The following is a 19,549-nucleotide window of genomic DNA, read 5'->3' on the forward strand; positions in this document are numbered from 1 at the left end:
CCCTTTCAAAAATGGATTTAACTTTTTTTAAATGGTTACTGCCTCTGATAAAACAACCACCAGAGTAAACTCTTAACATCTGTACTAAGTAGTAATTTATAGACATTAATAACTTGTTGGTAATTCTGTGCAGTGTACAGCTAACTGGTTTTAGCACTCTGTCGAACCTTTACCACCAAATCTGACCTACTTAACTTTGGCCTAAATGTCCCGACAGCAGTAAAGTGGTGTCAGTAGATGTGCAACTGAAGACATGTTATGTAAAAGAAAAAATCTTTGCAGGAGAGCAGTTCACGTGACTCTTGTTCAGACACTGTACTTTATTTTTCTCTCTCATGGAGGTTCTCATGCTTTCAATTTGTTACATTAACTTTCAAAATCAGATTTAGGAATCCATTTTAGTGATGCAATTACGTCTGCCGAAGAAATGTTACAAAACTCTAGAAAAACAATATAACAGGCCTATATTACACAGCTATTCGGCAAAATTAATCCTTTAAACCAGAAAATGAAAACACTGCATGTAAAAAAATAAAAGTGGATAAAAAAAGGACTGTAGTGACTGAAGCTAATTAAAAACAATCTGTTCAATCAGCGCTGCCCAACAGGCTGCAGCAAACCGCCTGATCTGTGAGTGTGGCGTTCTTGCATGCTTTCTCTCTCGCTTCATCCTCCCTCTCCGGTCTCTTCCTCCCGCTTTTGTTTTCTTTGCTATCTTCTCTCTGCTGTTCCAGTGCCTCAGTAGTCCTTCTCACAGCCGGCCTGCTTGCTCATAATCATCCGGGTGACGTCGATGTTGTTGGTGTTAAAGAGTTCCTTGGCCTTGGTGATGGTGGCGACGGGAAGGGTCCTGGTGCGGGCCAGGATCCAGGCGAAGTCCACATGGAACAGCCTCAGCACGTCGGTGCAGGAGTAGACCATGGCTGTGTTGTCGTAGTCAGTAGACAAGATCCAGTATGGCGTGTAGGGCAGAACTGTGGACAGTAGAGGGGCAGGTTAGGAAGTAAGCAGTATTGTATCACTCCAATACATCACATTACTAATTCTTATGTGAGAGAGTCTAACTGAGGTGACTTGACATCCAACATGACCCAGTAAGGCATTATTGTTTCCTAGACCTAATGCTATTATTTACCAAAATGCTAGGCCCATTGGTTTTTTGTAAAATGTATGTTCTATGTAATAATGACGATAATAATGTAAAATGTGTAGGCCTCTTGTGCACACATACTCGTATCAAGAACATGCATGTTTTAAGTAAAAGTAGGCCAATGTGTTTGAGATTAAACATGAGACATTCATGAGACATCCAAAGCTCTCCAGCCAATATGTCTTAATTGGTGTGGTCAAAGGCCCCCTCTGTGTTGCTCAGCAAACCGTGGCCATCACATGCTACTAGTCCAGTAGAGTAGGAAGATTATCCACATCCCAGGTCAAGGTGCTAGATAAAGGCTGATTCAAGTTTTAGAGTGAGGAGTCCACACACATGAAATCCTGTTTTGTGTTTTTTTTTTATTCCATGGCAGAACTTTGTTTTTCCACCATTGCGGCTTTCTTCATATTCTCTACCAAACATCAGACATGCAGACTTCTCACTTTAAAAGTACTTGTCCACAGTACTCACCGTAGGAGAAGCTGATGCCAAGCTTAGCAGGTTCCCTCATGTCCTGAACCACTGCATTGCCTTCAATGGTCCTCAGTTCTCCCTTACTGAAACATCACTCACACACACACACACACACACACACACACACACACACACACACACACACACAAAGACCAGTCAATTTCATACCCAATTTCATACATGAAGTTCAAAATTGAATTCTTTTAAGTTCATGGTCTTTTCTGAAGCAGCCTTCTTTTCATGATGGTGGCGTCATTAGGTATGATGAGACTGATGTGTTGAGAGTCATGCCTCATCTCATGATGTTAACTCGTTTCATCACATTACAGTCTAAACATGGAGTCAGGCATTTCAGTTTCAGTGAGCATACTGTAGCGTCATACAGCATTGACACACCAGTAAGTACATTAAGTGTGATTGAAAGACTGACGGCAACCATGTTGCCTATACCTTAAATGAGTTAATTAGGTCAGTATCAGCCAGTTATGGTATACAGTAGAGTGCTGTAGGGTTACCATAAGTGAAGAAGTGAGTGAAGTGAAAGCCCAACTGGGAAAGTCCTGGTCCCATTGTCATTGTGACACAGCATACAAGTGCACACAGCACACAACGAAATTGCATTTATGCCTCACTCGTGCAAGGGGGCAACCTCCAATGCCGCCCGAAAGGGAAAGGGAGCAGTGTGGAGGGATGGTACCATGCTCAGGGTGCCTCAGTGATGGAGGAGGATGGAGTAGAGCATTGTTTGATTACTAATCTCCCCCCCCCACCCCCCCACCAACCTGGCAGGTCTGAAGTTGAACTGGCAACCTTTGGGCTACAAGCCTGACGCCCTCACCGCTTACCCAGGACTGCCTTAATAAGCAATTGGTACTTACAGTATCTCTGAGCTGACGACACGGACACTCCCATCCGCTTTCATGGTGAAGTTGGACTCGATGCACCTCCCTTTCTCAAACTGAGCAGGCAGCTTAGCCACTTCATACCACCTGCCCAAGAACTACAAAACAAACAGCACACAGCAAGCACATCTGGTCACACACGGTAAAGTGCATCATGCATGAACTGGTACTATCAGGAAACAAGGAAAGGAAACTATCCGGGCCAATAATGTAACCGATACTAGTACCGATAATGGTACCAATAATATACTAATAATAATAGGCCTACTACAAAAAAGCAATCATTAAGACATCAACAATAAAAAAGACATATTTGCTTTCCGTTACTATGCAAATCTCAGTCTTGTTTTTAGCTTAAGTCCACAGTAACATTGGCATGTTTAAGTGGCAAATAGTTTGGCCTGATATAACTTTAACCTAAATGTCCCATCATCAGTCATAGTGTCAGTAAAATAATCCAAGCATGAGTGTGTAGAGTAAGTAGTACCTTCTTCATATTGAAGCTGGCCTGGACAGGAGGCTCTGGGCAGGGTCCCCAGTGGGGCACCTGTGCGCTGATCAGGGGCAAGAGCAGGGGCAGGATCATGACGAAGGACTGCTTCATGGTGACAACTCGTTAAGCACAGACCTGAAATCGGTGTATTGGAGCATCACCGTTAGTGCCTTGTCTGATATTCTACACCATGTCACAATATTTCCTATCATTCCATTGCTCTCAAAACACAACACAAATGTTTGCCCTCGATTTTGGTTCAAGCACCAGTAAAGCTATGTAAAGCACAGACAGTAGGTAATATTTAGATTTTTTAACTTTTAATGACATTTCTGTTGTATGTGACATATGAAACACATAGGGCATATCCACATATCAAACTACATAACAGAGGCGCACATTTGCCCCTTTTACTTGTAGTAACTGTCAATAAACACACATACATAGCTGTGCCATACGCATACATAATCACAATACAACTTTACTTCCGTATCAGAAAACTTGCAACTTTGTATGACGATTTCCACCTCTTGCCATCACCAAACACATATACTGTACATACACGTCGCCACCAACAACACCATATCTACATCTACAGAAACCATGGAAATATGCCAATAAAAAGGGGATTCAGGAAAAATCGCAATGATACCTTACCTCTGTGGATTCTGCGTGAGAATATTCAACAAATCATGGTGCCCTGTGTATTTATAAGAGTCACTCTGCCGCCCAGGGTCACGTTACTCCAAAGTTGTGTGTCATGAATGGGTGTCTTTGTGAGGGCCGGGATATCTCGGACATGAAGTGAGCCATTAGACAAATGGAAGTCATGGGGGACATTCCAGTCTGAAATTTAATTGGACCACATCTACACTCAAGGGGACACCTCTCCTCCTTTACCTCCTTTGCTTTTTTGGTCTTTTAAGTTGTCTGCCTTGAGATTTTTTAGCAGATATGACGTGTAAGAAAGCGGTGAATGATGTAATGGAGTTTGTTTTTTGCATTGCATTGCATTTCAATTTACTGTAGAACAGGAAGTTGCAGGAAATGTTTTTAATGCATACGTGTCGAATGGACGTGTGTCACAAGGTGTATTTGCCATCCATATGCTGCACACACACACACACACACACACACACAGGGTTGTTGCACAGCTCTTGCAAGGTCCATCGCAGAAGGGTACACAGCAGGGACAGCCATGTACAGCACAGTGCAACCCAGCACAGCACAGCACAGCAAAGCAGGGACAACCATGCACAGCAATGCCCAGCCATGCACAACCCATCACAGCAATGCCACAGCACAGCACAGCACAACGCAACCCAGCCCAGCACAGCCATGCAGAGTGTAGCCCAGTCCCTCCCTGTACCTCTGCCTGGCTGCAAAACATGGAGGGCATGAACTTAGTACCAGGGCACTGAGCTCTGACTAAGCCACCAGCTATACGCCATGAGCGGCAGTGGAAGCTCCTTTTGTTATTGCTTGTCACCACTACTCATGCCTGTGACCTGACTCACTCACTCGCTCACTCCCAAGGACGTTGGACATCACGTCACTGCCATCAGAGCCACCAGGATGATATGATAGCCCCGGGGAGTGTGCTACTGAGGCGATCCCGCCACATGCACTTCTCATAAAATATCACACTTATTTTTTTATCGGTTTGCTATCTATTTTAAACATGGTTTATGGTTTTACGCCACAAGACTTTTGTAAAGGAGACCGAGGAATTTATTGGGGGAAAGTCAGCCAGATTGATTTACAGACAGTAAGCAACAACATTGACATCATTTGCTCTGCAACTGTTGGTTGAATGAGAGGAATGACTATGCAGGATTAAGCAGGACATTTGGGACATTAAACAGATACTTTTTTAACCCACTGACCGGCTTGTCTTCATTTGAATGGCACATGGTTTGAATGACAAAATTAGTTACAGATAAGATGTGCTATGAAAAGAAGAAAAAAATGATTGAAACAAAAAAATTGACAGATGGAACGGCAGGGTATGACGTATAATGTGTGTGCCCATGCCAAAGGAAGTAGTTTGTTGATTTTGTTGGCAGGTTTTTTGTTGTTGTCAAGATGCGTCACAAGAATAAAAAAGTTAATGAAAACCTGACAGATGAAAATGAAAGACATTGTGTGTGTGTGTGTGTGTGTGTGTGTGTGTGCGTGTGCGTGTGCGTGTGCGTGTGCGTGTGCGTGTGTGTGTGTGTGTGTGTGTGTGTGTGTGTGTGTGTGTGTGCCTGCCTGTGTGTCTGTGTGCGCACCAATGCATCTAGGCCTACTGTCCAGAGTAGTCACCAACAGCTGCTTATTATATTATGACTCCTGTTTCTATTTAGTTGCCGTCCTGTCTGCTCATAGCTTCTGCGGTCTCGCTCATGCAGGCATGGCACTGCAGCCGGTCTGGTCCGTGACCGTCATGTTGTCGATCTTGATGCCGTAGGAGCGCAGCTTGTCCTCCAGCTGGGTGATGGTCTCCGCGGGCAGGGAGCGGGACCTGCTCAGGATCCAGGCGAAGTTCACGTTGACCTCACTACTGAGCTGAGTACACGAGAACACCAGAGAGTAGCTCTCGTAGTCAGTGGAAAGCACCCAGTATGGGCCAGGACGTTTACCTGGAAAAATGGACAGTGGCTGAGATTATGTGATTCATACTGCATTCGTTTGTGTTTCTATTTTTTTCCAAACAAATTTGCGGCATGTAGGCTACAGTATAAATTGCAGATGAGTGTGTTTTATTAGATAAGGTTTACCTTCAACGAATCGAACTACGAGCTTGGCTGGTTCGTTCATATCTGGCGCCCATGCGGTTCCTACGGTGCTGGTGACTGCTCCATCAGGTCTGTAAACACCAATAGTTGTGACTGACATCAGTAAAGTGAGCTATTGATGTGCTGATATAAACATACTGGATATACTGTGCACAGTCTCTCTCTCTCTCTTGTCTGTCTGTCTCCCTGTGTCTGTCTGTCTCCCTGTGTCTGTCTGTCTGTCTGTCTGTCTGTCTGTCTGTCTGTCTGTCTGTGTCATGCACACGCCTGCACACACACGCACATACACATGCACGAACACACACACGGTTCTGTGTCACGGAGTGTCAGCAGGGGGTAGTGATGATTGGAGACTCGAGAGCACGCAGGATGGGATGGGAGTGGGAGTGGAGAGGTGGAATGCTGGGTGTGTGAAACACGAAGCGAGTGCGAAGAGCACACAAGATAACACATGCTCCCTGTACTGCGGCAGAGCTCCACTTACTGCAGCGACTGGTTCAGGACGCTGATCTGGCCATCACTGCGAGCGGTGTATGTTGCCTGGCTACACTTGCCCTTCTGGAACACCGCTGGCAGCTTCTGGATGTCATACCACCTGCCAGCGTACTGCAACAAAACATAACAGATTGCAACCGTGATGATGTGGAACTGGGGAGTATTCCAAGAGCCTGGCTGAATAGTCAGAATATTAGGCTACCCCTTGAGGTGGTGATAAATCATTTAATAGAAGAGCCTGGAGCCCTCACTTACAGCTAAATGACACCTGTGGACCAACTATTTGCCGGTTTACCACTTCCTGTAGGCTAACTTAACCAGGTGTGTCACTTAACCTTGGTCTGCATTCGTTGCAGGCTCTTTGACTCTGTGTTCAGAAAACAAACAGGAAGACATGATGTGGTACATTGCATCTAAAGATACTACCACGACACATAGGCCTATCACCAAATATGCAGTGTTGGGTGATGATGTTGATTCAGAAGTTATAACTCTGCACCCATTACTTGTTTCAGCCATTCACAGTGCCAGATAAAACAGGTGATTTCAAAATATCTGCCTGGAACATATGGTGGGTGCAGGTGATTTTATTAATTACTGGATTTTACTGGTACTGTGAATGGCATGAACCTAGTGGGTGCAGGGTTGTAAACTTCTAATGCCAGATTACCCATCACTGGAAATCTGGTTGCAGTCTGTGTCATAGACGATATGAACGTAGCCTACACGGAGCCAGTCCACAACAGCTTCTATGTCAATTTCAATCAGTGTTGTGTCCCAGTGAAGCCACATTTAGAGCACCGGCGAAAAATTAAGAGGTCCCGCAGTTAAATTAAATTAAATTTGATGAAGTATGAACCTCGTGTATAAACCTCCATTTACAATGCTTCATTTCAATCAGCAAACATGTCTTGATGGTATTTCCCATTTATGAGTATGCATGCACTGTACCTATTAGAATATGTTATGAGTTATATGTTATGTTATGTATAAGTCTACCCGATGTGTCACGTAAAAGCATCACTCACCCTGCCAACGTCGAAGTTCTGCTGAACCGGGGGCACAGCGCATTTGCCGGGTTGTGGGGACTGGGCTCTCACTGCCACAACAGGCAGGAGGGCCAACAACAACACATGTGCAGCCTGCATTCTCCCTGCATTCACACAAGAAACACACATGAAGATAAACTACGGCTACTATTAGCCTACTAACCTCTGATAGATTATTCCAAGATCTTCTCCAATAAAAATTGAAGGATGAAAACTCTGCGCAGGGTTTTAACAAACTCACTTGCCAAAAGAAATAAATCTTGACGTTACAATTAAAAAGATCAAGTAGGCCTAAGGATAGCCTGAGATCAGCCCGAGCACACTGCGTTCTTACCAAATGGCCTTCAATGGGCAGAGGCGCCAGCTCTGAGCTCTCAATATATCAGAAGCAATGAGAGTAAACAAACCACATTCCTGTGGCACAGACAAAGGCCTACTAAAACTCCTCAATAGTGTATGGTCAGCCATTTGTTTGTCACAAATGCAGCAGGAAAACCACTCAAATTTAAAGTGATACTGTCCCATTTTTTGAAATAAGCTTATTTTACTCCTCCCCGGGTTTTACCGTTCTCCTGTACTTCCAACCATTTTAGCTATGGCAGTGCACATTTCACCTCCAAGATAACAGTTAACATTGAGTCCTATGAGACCAGTTAGCCGGAGTTGGTCTCATAGGACTCAAGGTTAACTGCTAACATGGAGGCAAAATTTGCACTGCCATAGCCAGAAAACGGTTGAAAGTACAGGAGAACGGTAAAACCCTATTATTTAACTCAAGGGGAGGTGTAAAATAAGCTTATTTCCAAAAATGGGACAGCATCACTTTAACACCTCACCACTACTCTTAAGATCAGAGGGTTACACCCTCTCCTTACACCTCCACCCATGACTGAAGTGTCATTGAGCAAGGCACCTAATCCCACATTGCCCCAAGGACTGTAACCAATACCCTGTTATTTAAATAAGTCACCTTGGATAAAAGTGGCAGCTAAGTGTAATGTAACAAACAATCCTGATAATAATAATAATAATAATAATAATAATAATAATAATAATAATAATAATAATAATAATAATCTATCATGATCATCATCGTGACAATGTGAACTGAGTGTGCCTCGTCATGGCATCTGGAATGACAGCTGCCATTACACATGAATCACACTTCACCATTCACATCTTTCCCTGTCATGCTCCGGTTTGCTCAAGGACTCGTTAGTGTGGAAGTGTTGTCAACAAACTCATTACATTCTACACATACACATGCACAAACACTACACACATACAGTCTCTCCAACGCTTTTGTTTGTTTAGTTTTGCTGTCCTGTTACAGCAGTTACCTTTGCTGAGTTTACCATTTGGTTTTTAAATGTCAAAGAGCATTCATGAGTGCTTACTTAGTGTTATAAAACTGTGTGTCTTACCAGTGTTGTAGCACTTCCTTTGTCTATGTAAAGATGTGCATGCCTGCAGAAAGAAGGCGTTATTCTGGGGCAAGTGTGAGTACACACAACCTTACCCTCAGGCAATTGAATAATTGCTTAAATGCTTAACCAATTAGTTAATTGTTGAATTAACTGTATTATCAGCATTATCATTAATGTTTGTGTACCTATGAGTTTATAATTTTGTAGAAGACCTGAAATTATTTAGTGTGGTACCATTTTAAACCTGGAAATGTAATGTTTACTGTCTGAATGCCTGTAGTTACCCCTGTTTCTATGCTGACATTGGAAGGGTCCAATTTCAGGGTGTGCCAGGTGCACTTTATAATAGTCTTGATGTTTCTCATTTAGAGAGAGCTTCATGGTGAAAGCCAAGGTGTGTTCTTCTCTGCTCCATTGTGATTTATCCTCAGCTGTGTGAGGTTAGTTGCAAGGCCTGCAATGTCAGCCTTTGGCTAGATTCTTATTGTAGATTTAGTTAGGACATGTGCAGCATGCTTATATTGTGCTCATGGTATAGTGTATATATTTATTTTTCAACATTTTGGTTTGGGTTTCTCATTGGCTCACCTCATCATGAACTGCAAAACAAAGGGCAAAAATCGCATCTCCTGTCTCCTGCTGGATCTGCGTGCCACTGCATTAAGACCCGCCTCGACACATTACATCAGTAGGCGCACTCGACTTTGTTGCCGTCAGTCGATGTTGACAAAGAATGTGAGCAGGAACTTGTCGTCATGATGTGGGTGGTATTAAACTCTGTGCATTTAAAGTCGACCACAAATGTGAACAAGACGAGCTTGCACCAGTTTGATCTAGCACACCATGTGTGAGGTGTGGGGGGACAGGTGGGGAGGAGTACCTGAGGTGGGGTGCTGTGCAGACTTGTGAAGGGGTGTGAGACAACGCGCCTACACACACGAGTGAACTGTTGGCCAACCAGTTCAGGGGTGAGTCCCCTCGGAAGCGGTATACAGACGCGCATTAATGGCATTAACAACTGCGGGGTAGGGGAGTCCGTCTGGTGTTGCATTGATCCCGAGAATGTTTGATACTATGTGACATGTCGTAGCAACAATACTGAAATGTCATGGGCAAGAATGAAAATCAAGCCCTCCAAGTCTCGTAGCCTGTCACTTAGGAGAGGTGTTAGGAACGACAGCACCACCTTTGTCGTCGGAGGGGAGAAGATACCACTCCTCGCAGAGCAGTCCATCAAAAACCTGGGGAGGCAGTACACTGCAGAGCTTTCGGATAAGCAGATGGGGAGAACTGTCATGAAACAGTTCTGCGATGGGCTGGCAAGGATCGACCAAAGCCAACTCCCTGGGAAATACAAGGTCTGGTGCTACCAATTTAAGCTATACCAGAGGGTAATGTGGCCCCTGAAAATGAGTGAGATCCCCTCATCGACTGTGAGTAAGATGGATGGGAAAGCCACCTCATTCATCCAAAAGTGGTTGGGGCTGCCACGGTGCCTATCTGAAGCCGGCCTCTTTGGAAAAAACGCGCTGCTGCTACCTCTAAAGTCACTACAGCTAGGCTACATGCAGGAGAAAACTAGGTTGGTCCTCGAACTTAGAGAGTCCACAGACAAGTCTGTAAGGAATGCCAACGCCAAGGTGTCGACAGGCCACAAGTGGAAGGCCCAGTCCGAGGTCAACCAAGCCATCAGTCGGCTCCAACATCAAGAGATCATGGGCAGAGTCCAGGTAGGGAGGGCAGGCCTAGGATGGGGTCTGGTCCAAGGCCAACCGAAAGGAAAGGAAGGAGATGGTGGTGGCGGAGGTGACGAGGATTGATGAAGACCGCAACAAAATCAAAGCTGTGTCACAGGGACGGCAAGGAAGCTGGACGACCTGGGAGGGAATTTCAAATAGGAACATCAGCTGGGCAGATGTGTGGAAGATCCCACAGGCAAGACTAAGCTTCCTCATCCGTGCAACCTACGACACGCTTCCCTGCCCTCGGAACCTCCACCAGTGGTTCGGAAGTGAAGAATGTTGTGCACTCTGCAAGGCCAGGGAAACCAGCAAGGCCATTCACCCCTGACCAAGAATGGAGCATGAGAGTTGATCTTGACAGGAAGCTTCAGTTCCCTATGGAGATCACCACCACAACCCTCCGACCAGGCTTTTGGCTCTGGCTCAGGAGGAAGGACAAAACGTGGGGGAAGAACACCTAACCTCAGACAACATCCTCAGGGGAAAACACCCATCAGCTGCAGGGGGTGACAGGGAGACGTCCCTGTCACTGCCCCACCACCAGGAAACGTTTCGGGATTAAAGGGGCGAAACGTTAATGAATGGTGGTTCCCGACTGATGACCCTGCAGCTGACCCATGGGCACCGGAGGAGGTGCGACAAGCAGCAATGCCCAGCAGGACGTAGCACCTTCCTGTACAAATTCTGAAATTTGGTAAGTTCGACAACAAATCTAACCATCATGCAACATTTTGATCCAGAACGCATTGCTGTCTGCATGTGCATGCAGACGTTGCGGAATCTCGAATAAGGCTATTGTGAAAATGTCCATCAACACACTATAGAAGGACAATAGTTGAAGTGTGTTGCTAAATATCTACACAATTAATATAATTTGATTTTTAAATGTATTTTATCACTCTCCATGTGATTTAAGTAGATATTTAGCCTGCCATTTCAAATTTGGTCTTTGGTTATTTGTAACGGAGGCTAACTAGCACAGAGTTGGCGTGGAACGTTGGTAAACCTCCCTCCGATAGCCTCATACAGTCTCGTGCCGTTGGGCCGAGAGACTAGTCTCTTGGCCCAGCGGTATCGTACTGTGTCTCCCATTGCCGAACCGTTGTAGTTGACGAGGTCGCACGTTCGATCCCCGAGGGGGGTGAACAGGTGCAAGATGACCTCCGTCACGGTGGTGCCGTGACCCGGATGGGAGTGAGGTTTAAGGGGGAGAGTGTAATGGAGGCTAACTAGCACAGAGTTGGCGTGGAACGTTGGTAAACCTCCCTCCGATAGCCTCATACAGTCTCGTGCCGTTGGGCCGAGAGACTAGTCTCTTGGCCCAGCGGTATCGTACTGTCTCCCATTGCCGAACCATTGTAGTTGACGAGGTCGCACGTTCGATCCCCGAGGGGGGTGAACAGGTCCAAGATGACCTCCGTCACATAATGTGCTTCTTCATATTCACACAGTTTTATTTGCCGTGTCACCTCTAGTCTAATGTTCTACCATGTTCTCAACCTTTTTTTGAAAAAGGATACACCCTCTTGACCTCATGATAAGCTTCCCAACGCCCCCCTGACATTATCATATACCTGCCAATGCCCCCTTAGTATTAAAAAATATAATTGACTAATGTCCCTGCAAGCACCGCCCCCTTTGTACCGTCTCTTTCAGAACGCCCTGCGAGGGCTCCCTAACACCCACTGGGGTTCTGTAGAGCCCCCGTTAAGAAACACTACTCTTCATCCTAACAATCATCACCATCGTCATCATCACCATCAATAATCATCATCATCATCATAACCATAATAATTACAATACTCATAATAAACATACTCACAATCATAAGAATCATAAGAATCTTATTCCAAAAACCTAGGATAACATATAGGCAGATGTACAATACTGTACTTCCACACGCATAACAAAAAAAAAAATTTTTAAAGGACAATTTTGAACAAGTCATGTATTGTATATTGCAGAAAATAGTAATACTAGCCAGCATTTTATACATTTTACAGGTAAATAGTGCATTTTTATCAAGCTGCATATGGCTACTGCCGTATAGGGCTCACCTGTACCTCTCCCCTTCGCAAAGTGACAAAAAGTGCACAACATTACAGGCGCTTAAATAAGCACATGTGCTTAAGTTATATAAGTTATTGTGTAATACGTAATGGCATTTGACAAATGAATGTAGAGCCAGTGCAGTTGTGAGCAGCTGTAGTGTTCACATCATGTAAACCACGCCAAACAGAATGAGAGGTCCTCGGCCCCATACAGGTGACCGCTGCGGTCACGGGGTTGGTTGCATCATGGATACGCTTGCACGTGTGGTAACACGTATGAACATACTAGCTGCCCATACCCATGATCCCACTGTGTCTCACAGGAGACCAACTAAAGGTCAGTGCAACTGGGGATAACAGGCAACCTACCGTGGAGGTCAGGTAGACTGTTTTGACAAAGATAATGATCTTTTCCGCTCTCCAAGCAACTTTGATAACCCCTAAATGTGTGTGCGTGTGATGTAGGGGCCCCATCCAGGGAAAGCAGCAGATGGGCTTGGAGGATACTGTATGTTGTGCAACGGTTCCTACATCAGGTGTTTAATCATTTATCCCTGTGCACACCGAATGCAATGCATGGGCTACACATTCACACCAAGTCAATAATCTTAATTGTTGAACACGTACAGGTATTGTCTGTGAGGACTCCTGTGCATTCAGGTCATAATATTATCCAAAGGAGTTGGCAGCTTCACAGGGCCAAAGTTGAAGCAGCTGGAATTCCTTTCAAAAGTTTTACGTAATGAAGTAGCACAAAAAAGGGCAACAACAGGCCTTTGAAATGATGTAAAATACATTAGATTCATAGAGTATATTTGAATGTTTTCACATTTTGTACATAATGTAAAAAACACTAGGCCTATATACAGTCTATTTCTTGAAAAATTGAGTTCAGCATTTGGGCCAGCACCACACAATGGAAATATTTAAGAGTGAAGCCTGCTCCAAGCTGAATTGTTCACTTCTCATTCATAATTATCCTGGGGAAAACATAACTTTATTATGTTTATAGCGCAGATGGGGTCGCCTGCAATATTGCTATGACATTACAGAGAACCTTCCATAACAGATTAAGACATAGCCATTAGGCTACAATTTTGGTGACAGTAAGGTTAGGCTCTGCGCTAAGGACTTAATGAAATTAATTGAAAATTATATATTATAATTAAAAGTACAGAAGAAAGAAAACTGAAATTGTACAAATTTAATTATTTGTTATAATATTAACATAGCCTATCTCATCTGCATTGTATCAGCACTCTACCTCTAGTTCCACTCATTATAATGTGACATTTGCATCTATCTGCACTGGATACAGTACAGAACTTATGAATACATGCGTTGGGAAAAGGCAGATATTCCTCTTTGTTTGCTGCACATACTGTATTGTGACATGTAAGTAATGCAGCATGTTATGGTAAAGACAGTACGCTTACGCAAACTCGGAGTCGGAACCCCACCCCCAACAGCTTTGTTAGAACAGGTGCCAACTCTGGTCATTATTCCCAAAACATCAAACATATTTCTTGAAGATGGATGGAGGCAGGGGTTTGGCCCTAATTTGCATGAATCTGGGTTTGGTCTGAGAGGAGCCACAGCTTCTGTATAAATACGCTCACCTCTGGTTTCACTCCTCACCCTGATTTAGCTACAGGTAAGGACGGTTGCCTAGAGAGAAGACTCCCCCAACCATGTGAGGTATAGCTATCCTGTGCTAATAACTAACTCTTGTAATGGTGTTCTGTTTGGCAGGTGTAAACTGAACCATGCAGAGCCTGAAGGTGCTGTCTGTGACGCTGCTGTGTTTCCTGGTGGCAGAGGCCCAGGTCATCCACCTTGGCAAGTGCCCCGATCCCCCCGTCCAGCAGAACTTCGACGTCGTCAAGGTGAGTGCTGTCTTGAATTAAAGGAAACAAGGATACAAGGATATGCGCTTTTTTATTGTCATGTGCTCATGAGTTTTAGAATTCATGAGTAATGAAAGTTTTTTTTGCTCAGAAAGTCCTAAAAAAGAAAAAGCAAAAAAGTAGAAGTTAAAAAAGGTTTTAAAAAGTATCCACATTAAAAAGGCAGGTTGACAAAAAAAAGATATCCCTTCCACTGAAAGGAAAATGTCAGAGAAAGGTTTACATATTTGTGTTACAGTATTATAATTTGATTTCAAAAATCACATTATGGTTTAATCTCTTTTGTCATGTATTTATCTCATTCGTTCCACAATGTTTTGCTCCCTGACATTTGACTCTTGCTTTATTCGAGTCAATCAATATAATAAATGGAAAAGAAAACACAAAGCTGCAGTAGGCCTAGTGCAAGGCACGTGTATATGTACACCGGAATGTGACCATTTATCCATTAGCATGGTTCAAATGGAAACACGTTCCACCAAGGCGTGGCTACACTGTTTTTGGTTTTTAATTCGCCCATTTTCAGTTCCAACTGGAGTGATTTGGGAATTGCCTTGCGCCAGTTTTACATTAAAACCAGTTTGGAGTGAAACCATGGTGTGGAAGACATGGATGAATATTCATGAATATTTATGAAACCTAGAACCAAAACTGGTTCTAATGTAAAAGTGGCTATTACGGACTAGTAAAATGGACTGACAGCCAGGGAGAGGGAGTCATATATCATGGTGTAAAAGTAAGAGTAAGAGTAATTTATTTGTCACATGCAACCTTAGCCTGTGTAGGTACGGGTCAATGGCATTTCAGAAGTTCCTGTTTGCATGTTGCAGTATTTTGACAGATGCTATTGACACCATACCATGGTGTAGGCCTACTATGCCACTGTCTCTCCTCACCCAGCTTGTTGGCTCAATGTTGAGCTTTATGCCGTTTTGCCTTTTTGCCTTTTGTAGTCTTTGCCAGAGGTGAACACTATATCACAGTACTACGTATATATTGGTTGAATGTTTTTCCTTTGTGTCTGTTTTTACAGTTCCAGTATTTGGGGAGGGTAGTATAAACACCATATCACAGTGCACACTGGATATTGATTGGACGTTGTTTTCCTCTTTGCCTTGTTTTTTTTCCCGGTTGCAGTATTTGGGCAGGTGGTATGAGATTCAGAAGCTTCCCAACGTCTTCCAGAGTGGCACCTGCGGCCAGGCAACCTACACCCCCGGTGATGGCGAGGGCGTCGTCAGCGTGCTGAACGAAGAGCTGCTGTAAGAGCTATAGTAGTATGCATGAAGTAGTTTAGCTGTGATCAGGGCCGGATTAATGCACAGGCTAGATATGCTTGCAAGTTGCAACCAAGGGCCCCCCACTCGCCAGGGGGCCCCAGATTGGCCACAAGTAAGAAATTGTAGAATTGTGACAGGATGCAATGCTGAAAAATTCATCTATCGTCCTGAGTACAGTTGGTAGACCTGTTGGTAGTTGGTAGAATCCTTAATTCCTAGCTCGTAACTATGACACTGCCTATTTCAATTTGTCGTAAAATTTGCTTTCTGGGGGGCCCCACAGCAACCTGTAGCCTAGGGGCCGCAGGCCCGTGACAAAGACCCCTAGGACTTCCAACATCGTGCATGTGGTCTACTGTGTGCATGAGTAGAGTACATATATCTATAAACTGTGATGATTGCGTGGCAAGCAGAGCAATACTGCATGTATTTACATAGTCACAGCACTTAATAGTATTCAATATTTTCATGGAATGTGGAGTATGTTTATACATTTGTGTAAAACTCTGTGTGTGTGTGCGTGTGTGTGTGTGCGTGTGTGCATGTGTGTGTGTGTGTTCGTTTGTTTTTTGGGTCAGGTCTGATGGCACGATCAACGTAGCTGAGGGCACTGCCACGGTAGTGGATCCTTCCGAGCCTGCCAAGTTGGCTGTCACCTTCTACCCAGGTGATGACACCCAGAGCATACACACTCACGCCAAGCACACCACCTCATCAAGGACTTGAATCCTTTACAGGCTCTTGAACCAAGTTACATAACACCATTCATGCAATGACACCTTATACGAATTTGGTCTTTTACATAATACTGTATAGCTGGGGGCTGTCCCTGTCAAAATTCATAATACATTTTACTTGCCTTTTGGGGGGTTTTCAATTTTATTTAGACAGGACAGTGAAGAGTGGGACAGGAAATGAGTGGGAGAGAGAGGGGGGGGCAGAGGGCGGGGGAGGATCGGGAAATGTCCCGGGACGGGAATTGAACCAGGGTCTCCCGCGTAGCAGTCCAGTGCCCAGCCGACTAAGCCACAACTGGGCCGATTTTGATTTGATTTTATGCCTGTCTATTCTATGCTATGGGTCAGTAAAACAGTTTGATAAGATATTGAGTTAGTCTGTATTGGCACTACCACAGTTAAATTGAACATGAGGTATGAGCTCTCATCATCTCCTCGTTGGCCTCCTATAACAGGCACTCCTCCTGGCAATTACTGGGTCCTGGACACCGACTTTGACAACTACGCCCTGGTGTACGGCTGCAAGAACGCCGGCCCTCTGTACGCAGACTTCATCTGGATCCTGAGCCGTAGCCGTTCCCTTCCCCAGGAGACCGTAGATCGCCTGCACACCACCCTGACCTCCCACGGCATCAAAATCGACAAGCTCATGACCACCCCACATGTGGGCTGCGACTCCATGCCCGAGTAAATTCATGGAAGGCAAGGCAAGGCAAGGCAAGACAAGGCGAGGCAAGGCGAGGCGAGGGAGGTTCATGGGCAGTAGCATCACCAGAGCTGACTAGCCGGTGGAGGAAGAGAGAGAGGTGGTGTCTCTCTTCATATTAGTCAGTCTCTCTCTCTTTCTCTCTATTTCTCTCTCTTTCTCCCTCTCTCTCTCTGTTCCGTGAGCTGGCCTCATTGGTAGGCCTATTCATTCCATCGGTGGGTAACATGATTGCCGATATTATTTCTCACTAGCCATGAAATAATTTAAAAAACTTCCTGCAATCTAAGTAAGAGTTATGTCACATTGTGATAATTTTTTGAATGTTACCGTGCAGATTCAGGCAAATTTGTCCTTTTTTGGATGTGTGCTTGCTTTTGTGGTGTAAATATGTCATTACAAATGTATCAATATTTGAATGTCAGTAATATTCATGTCACATGATGGCATTCGTCTTTTTTTACATTCCTCTTGTTCTTTGTTGCTGTTCCTGGTTAAGTAGCTTGGTGTCTCTTATCTGGCGATTTGGGTTTTTTTTTCTGTAAAGCCCTTTGCATTGTAATGTTTCTAAGGAAATTGCTTTACAAATAAAAAGCTTGGTTCAGAACTTTGTGAGTTTTGTTGTTTTGTTATTACATTACATAAAACAGCATCTAGAATTGATTTATAGCCTATGGTATGTCATAAAGGGTAAATAACATATTCATAAAATATCTGATGATTTAAATAATTATTTAATTAAACCATTAATCAACACCTAATTAACCTATTAATTGGTTAATGTGTTAATGAATCACTTTGTGTGTGTGTGTGTACATGTTTTTGTACGCCACTCTATTGGGTTAACCAGATTATCTGTTCCTAGTGTCTCTGTACTAGTCTGAATTGCATCACGTCATGTTTCAATGCGTCATCTCACAAATATTGTCATTTCGCTTTGATCCCGTGTTCTGGAATTAGCTTGCACAGGATTACCGTGTTGTCATCCACTGAAAATCCCTAAAAGAACTAGGAGAATTTATAGCCACAGCCGTTTTGAGGTTAAACCTTATTTTATCCCTTCGCCTCAGTGTGACTCCATAAGCACAAACAGGCCGGACAGCAATCCCCTCTGAAAAGCTTACTCAGGCAGATTCCCAAATTAGGGGGTTAGATGTCTTAATTCTTCGTTAACTTCATTTGCGAGCATGTCATTATTCCGGCTTGCTTTGGAGTGGCCATCCCATTTGCCTGGATCAGCCAGATGGCATAAACAACAACAGTAGTGCCTTAACATGGAGGAATTTCAGTTGGCAGTTAACCGACTTTGACAGTCTGGTTTGCAACTGTATTTGTAGATGTTATTTACGTAGTTGCCATTGTTGGTCATGAAGACACTGTTTTAAATAAATAGGTGCAATTTCTTTTGTACACGTAAAGTAAACATGTGTGTAGTAAATTCTACATTTTATTGAATAATACGTTTCTCTCACTGAATATTTATGCATCTGTGTGTGTGTGTGTGTGTGTGTGTGTGTGTGCGCGCGCGCGCGCATGTGCATGTGTGTGTGTTTGTGCGCGCGTGTGTGTGTGCACGCATGTATGTGTGTGTGTGTGCGCATGTGTGTGTGTGTGTGTGTGTGTGTGTGTGTGTGTGTGTGTGTGTGTGTGTGTGTGTGTGCACGCGCGCATGTGTGTGTGCGTCTGTGTGTGTGTGTGTGTGTGTGTGTGTGCGCGTGCGCGCGCATGTGCGCGTGTGTGTGTTTGTGCGCGCGTGTGTGTGTGTGCACGCATGTATGTGTGTGTGTGTGTGTGCGCATGTGTGTGTGTGTGTGTGTGTGTGTGTGTGTGTGTGTGTGTGCGCGCGCGCATGTGTGTGTGCGTATGTCTGTGTGTGAGAGAGGGGAGGGGTGATTTGAGAGAGTGAGGACGTAGGTGTATATGCAAAAAAAGGGTGCACATGCAATACTGCAATGCAATGCAACAGGTGGACCACAATGCAACACAACAGGAGTCAGACACACTGTAAAGGTCTGAGTTAAGGAAGTGCAGGGCAACACATCAACACACATCACATTTGCCGGTCCTCCACCACCTCAGGACAAATTCCTCTCTTCCTCGCAGCATCAAAGGCGCACTCCTGCCAATTTCCTGTTGTAGTGCTCACACCCTTGACTTGTCAGTACCTGGTGATGCTGCATTTTTTGGCTCAGCCCTTTCCAAGATATGAGCTATTCTAATGGGGGCAGCTTTGTTTACATTTTTTTAAAAATCTTAACATAGTTGTCTGCTTTTCTTGCAAAACCTTTTAGATGTTTTTGGGAATAAATACAAATGTTTTAAATAATTAAATAAATAAAAAATTAATGTAAAC

The 19,549-nt window shown here is 44.2% G+C and overlaps 3 protein-coding genes across 5 annotated transcripts; 1 reads left to right on the forward strand and 2 right to left on the reverse strand.

Moving 5' to 3' along the window:
• Positions 1-290: 290 nt before the first annotated feature.
• apoda.1 (apolipoprotein Da, duplicate 1) lies at positions 291-3,707 on the reverse strand. The gene is made up of 5 exons (XM_063220133.1): positions 3,680-3,707; positions 3,017-3,157; positions 2,506-2,627; positions 1,625-1,710; positions 291-974 (listed from the first exon to the last, which is right to left on the reverse strand). The coding sequence occupies exons 2-5, from the start codon at positions 3,131-3,133 to the stop codon at positions 739-741; spliced, it is 561 nt and encodes a 186-aa protein (XP_063076203.1). The 5' UTR covers positions 3,134-3,157; positions 3,680-3,707; the 3' UTR covers positions 291-738.
• Positions 3,708-5,234: 1,527 nt separating this feature from the next.
• Positions 5,235-7,800, reverse strand: LOC134465952 (apolipoprotein D-like). Its single transcript, XM_063219851.1, has 5 exons — positions 7,681-7,800; positions 7,326-7,450; positions 6,287-6,408; positions 5,785-5,873; positions 5,235-5,646 (listed from the first exon to the last, which is right to left on the reverse strand). The coding sequence occupies exons 2-5, from the start codon at positions 7,443-7,445 to the stop codon at positions 5,408-5,410; spliced, it is 570 nt and encodes a 189-aa protein (XP_063075921.1). The 5' UTR covers positions 7,446-7,450; positions 7,681-7,800; the 3' UTR covers positions 5,235-5,407.
• Positions 7,801-9,155: 1,355 nt separating this feature from the next.
• LOC134466238 (apolipoprotein D-like) lies at positions 9,156-17,760 on the forward strand. Of its 3 annotated transcripts, none has more exons than XM_063220134.1 (5): positions 9,156-9,213; positions 14,319-14,452; positions 15,611-15,735; positions 16,332-16,420; positions 16,946-17,760. In XM_063220134.1, the coding sequence occupies exons 2-5, from the start codon at positions 14,333-14,335 to the stop codon at positions 17,179-17,181; spliced, it is 570 nt and encodes a 189-aa protein (XP_063076204.1). In that variant the 5' UTR covers positions 9,156-9,213; positions 14,319-14,332; the 3' UTR covers positions 17,182-17,760. The 3 variants fall into 3 exon arrangements, with proteins under 3 accessions (XP_063076204.1, XP_063076206.1, XP_063076205.1); XM_063220136.1 differs by having other exon boundaries at positions 9,156-9,167; XM_063220135.1 differs by lacking the exon at positions 9,156-9,213 and adding an exon at positions 11,125-11,209.
• The last annotated feature ends 1,789 nt before the right edge of the window (positions 17,761-19,549 follow it).

This window comes from Engraulis encrasicolus, chromosome 16 (assembly GCF_034702125.1).
Source record: "Engraulis encrasicolus isolate BLACKSEA-1 chromosome 16, IST_EnEncr_1.0, whole genome shotgun sequence".
In the NCBI taxonomy this organism is placed as follows: Eukaryota; Metazoa; Chordata; class Actinopteri; order Clupeiformes; family Engraulidae; genus Engraulis; species Engraulis encrasicolus.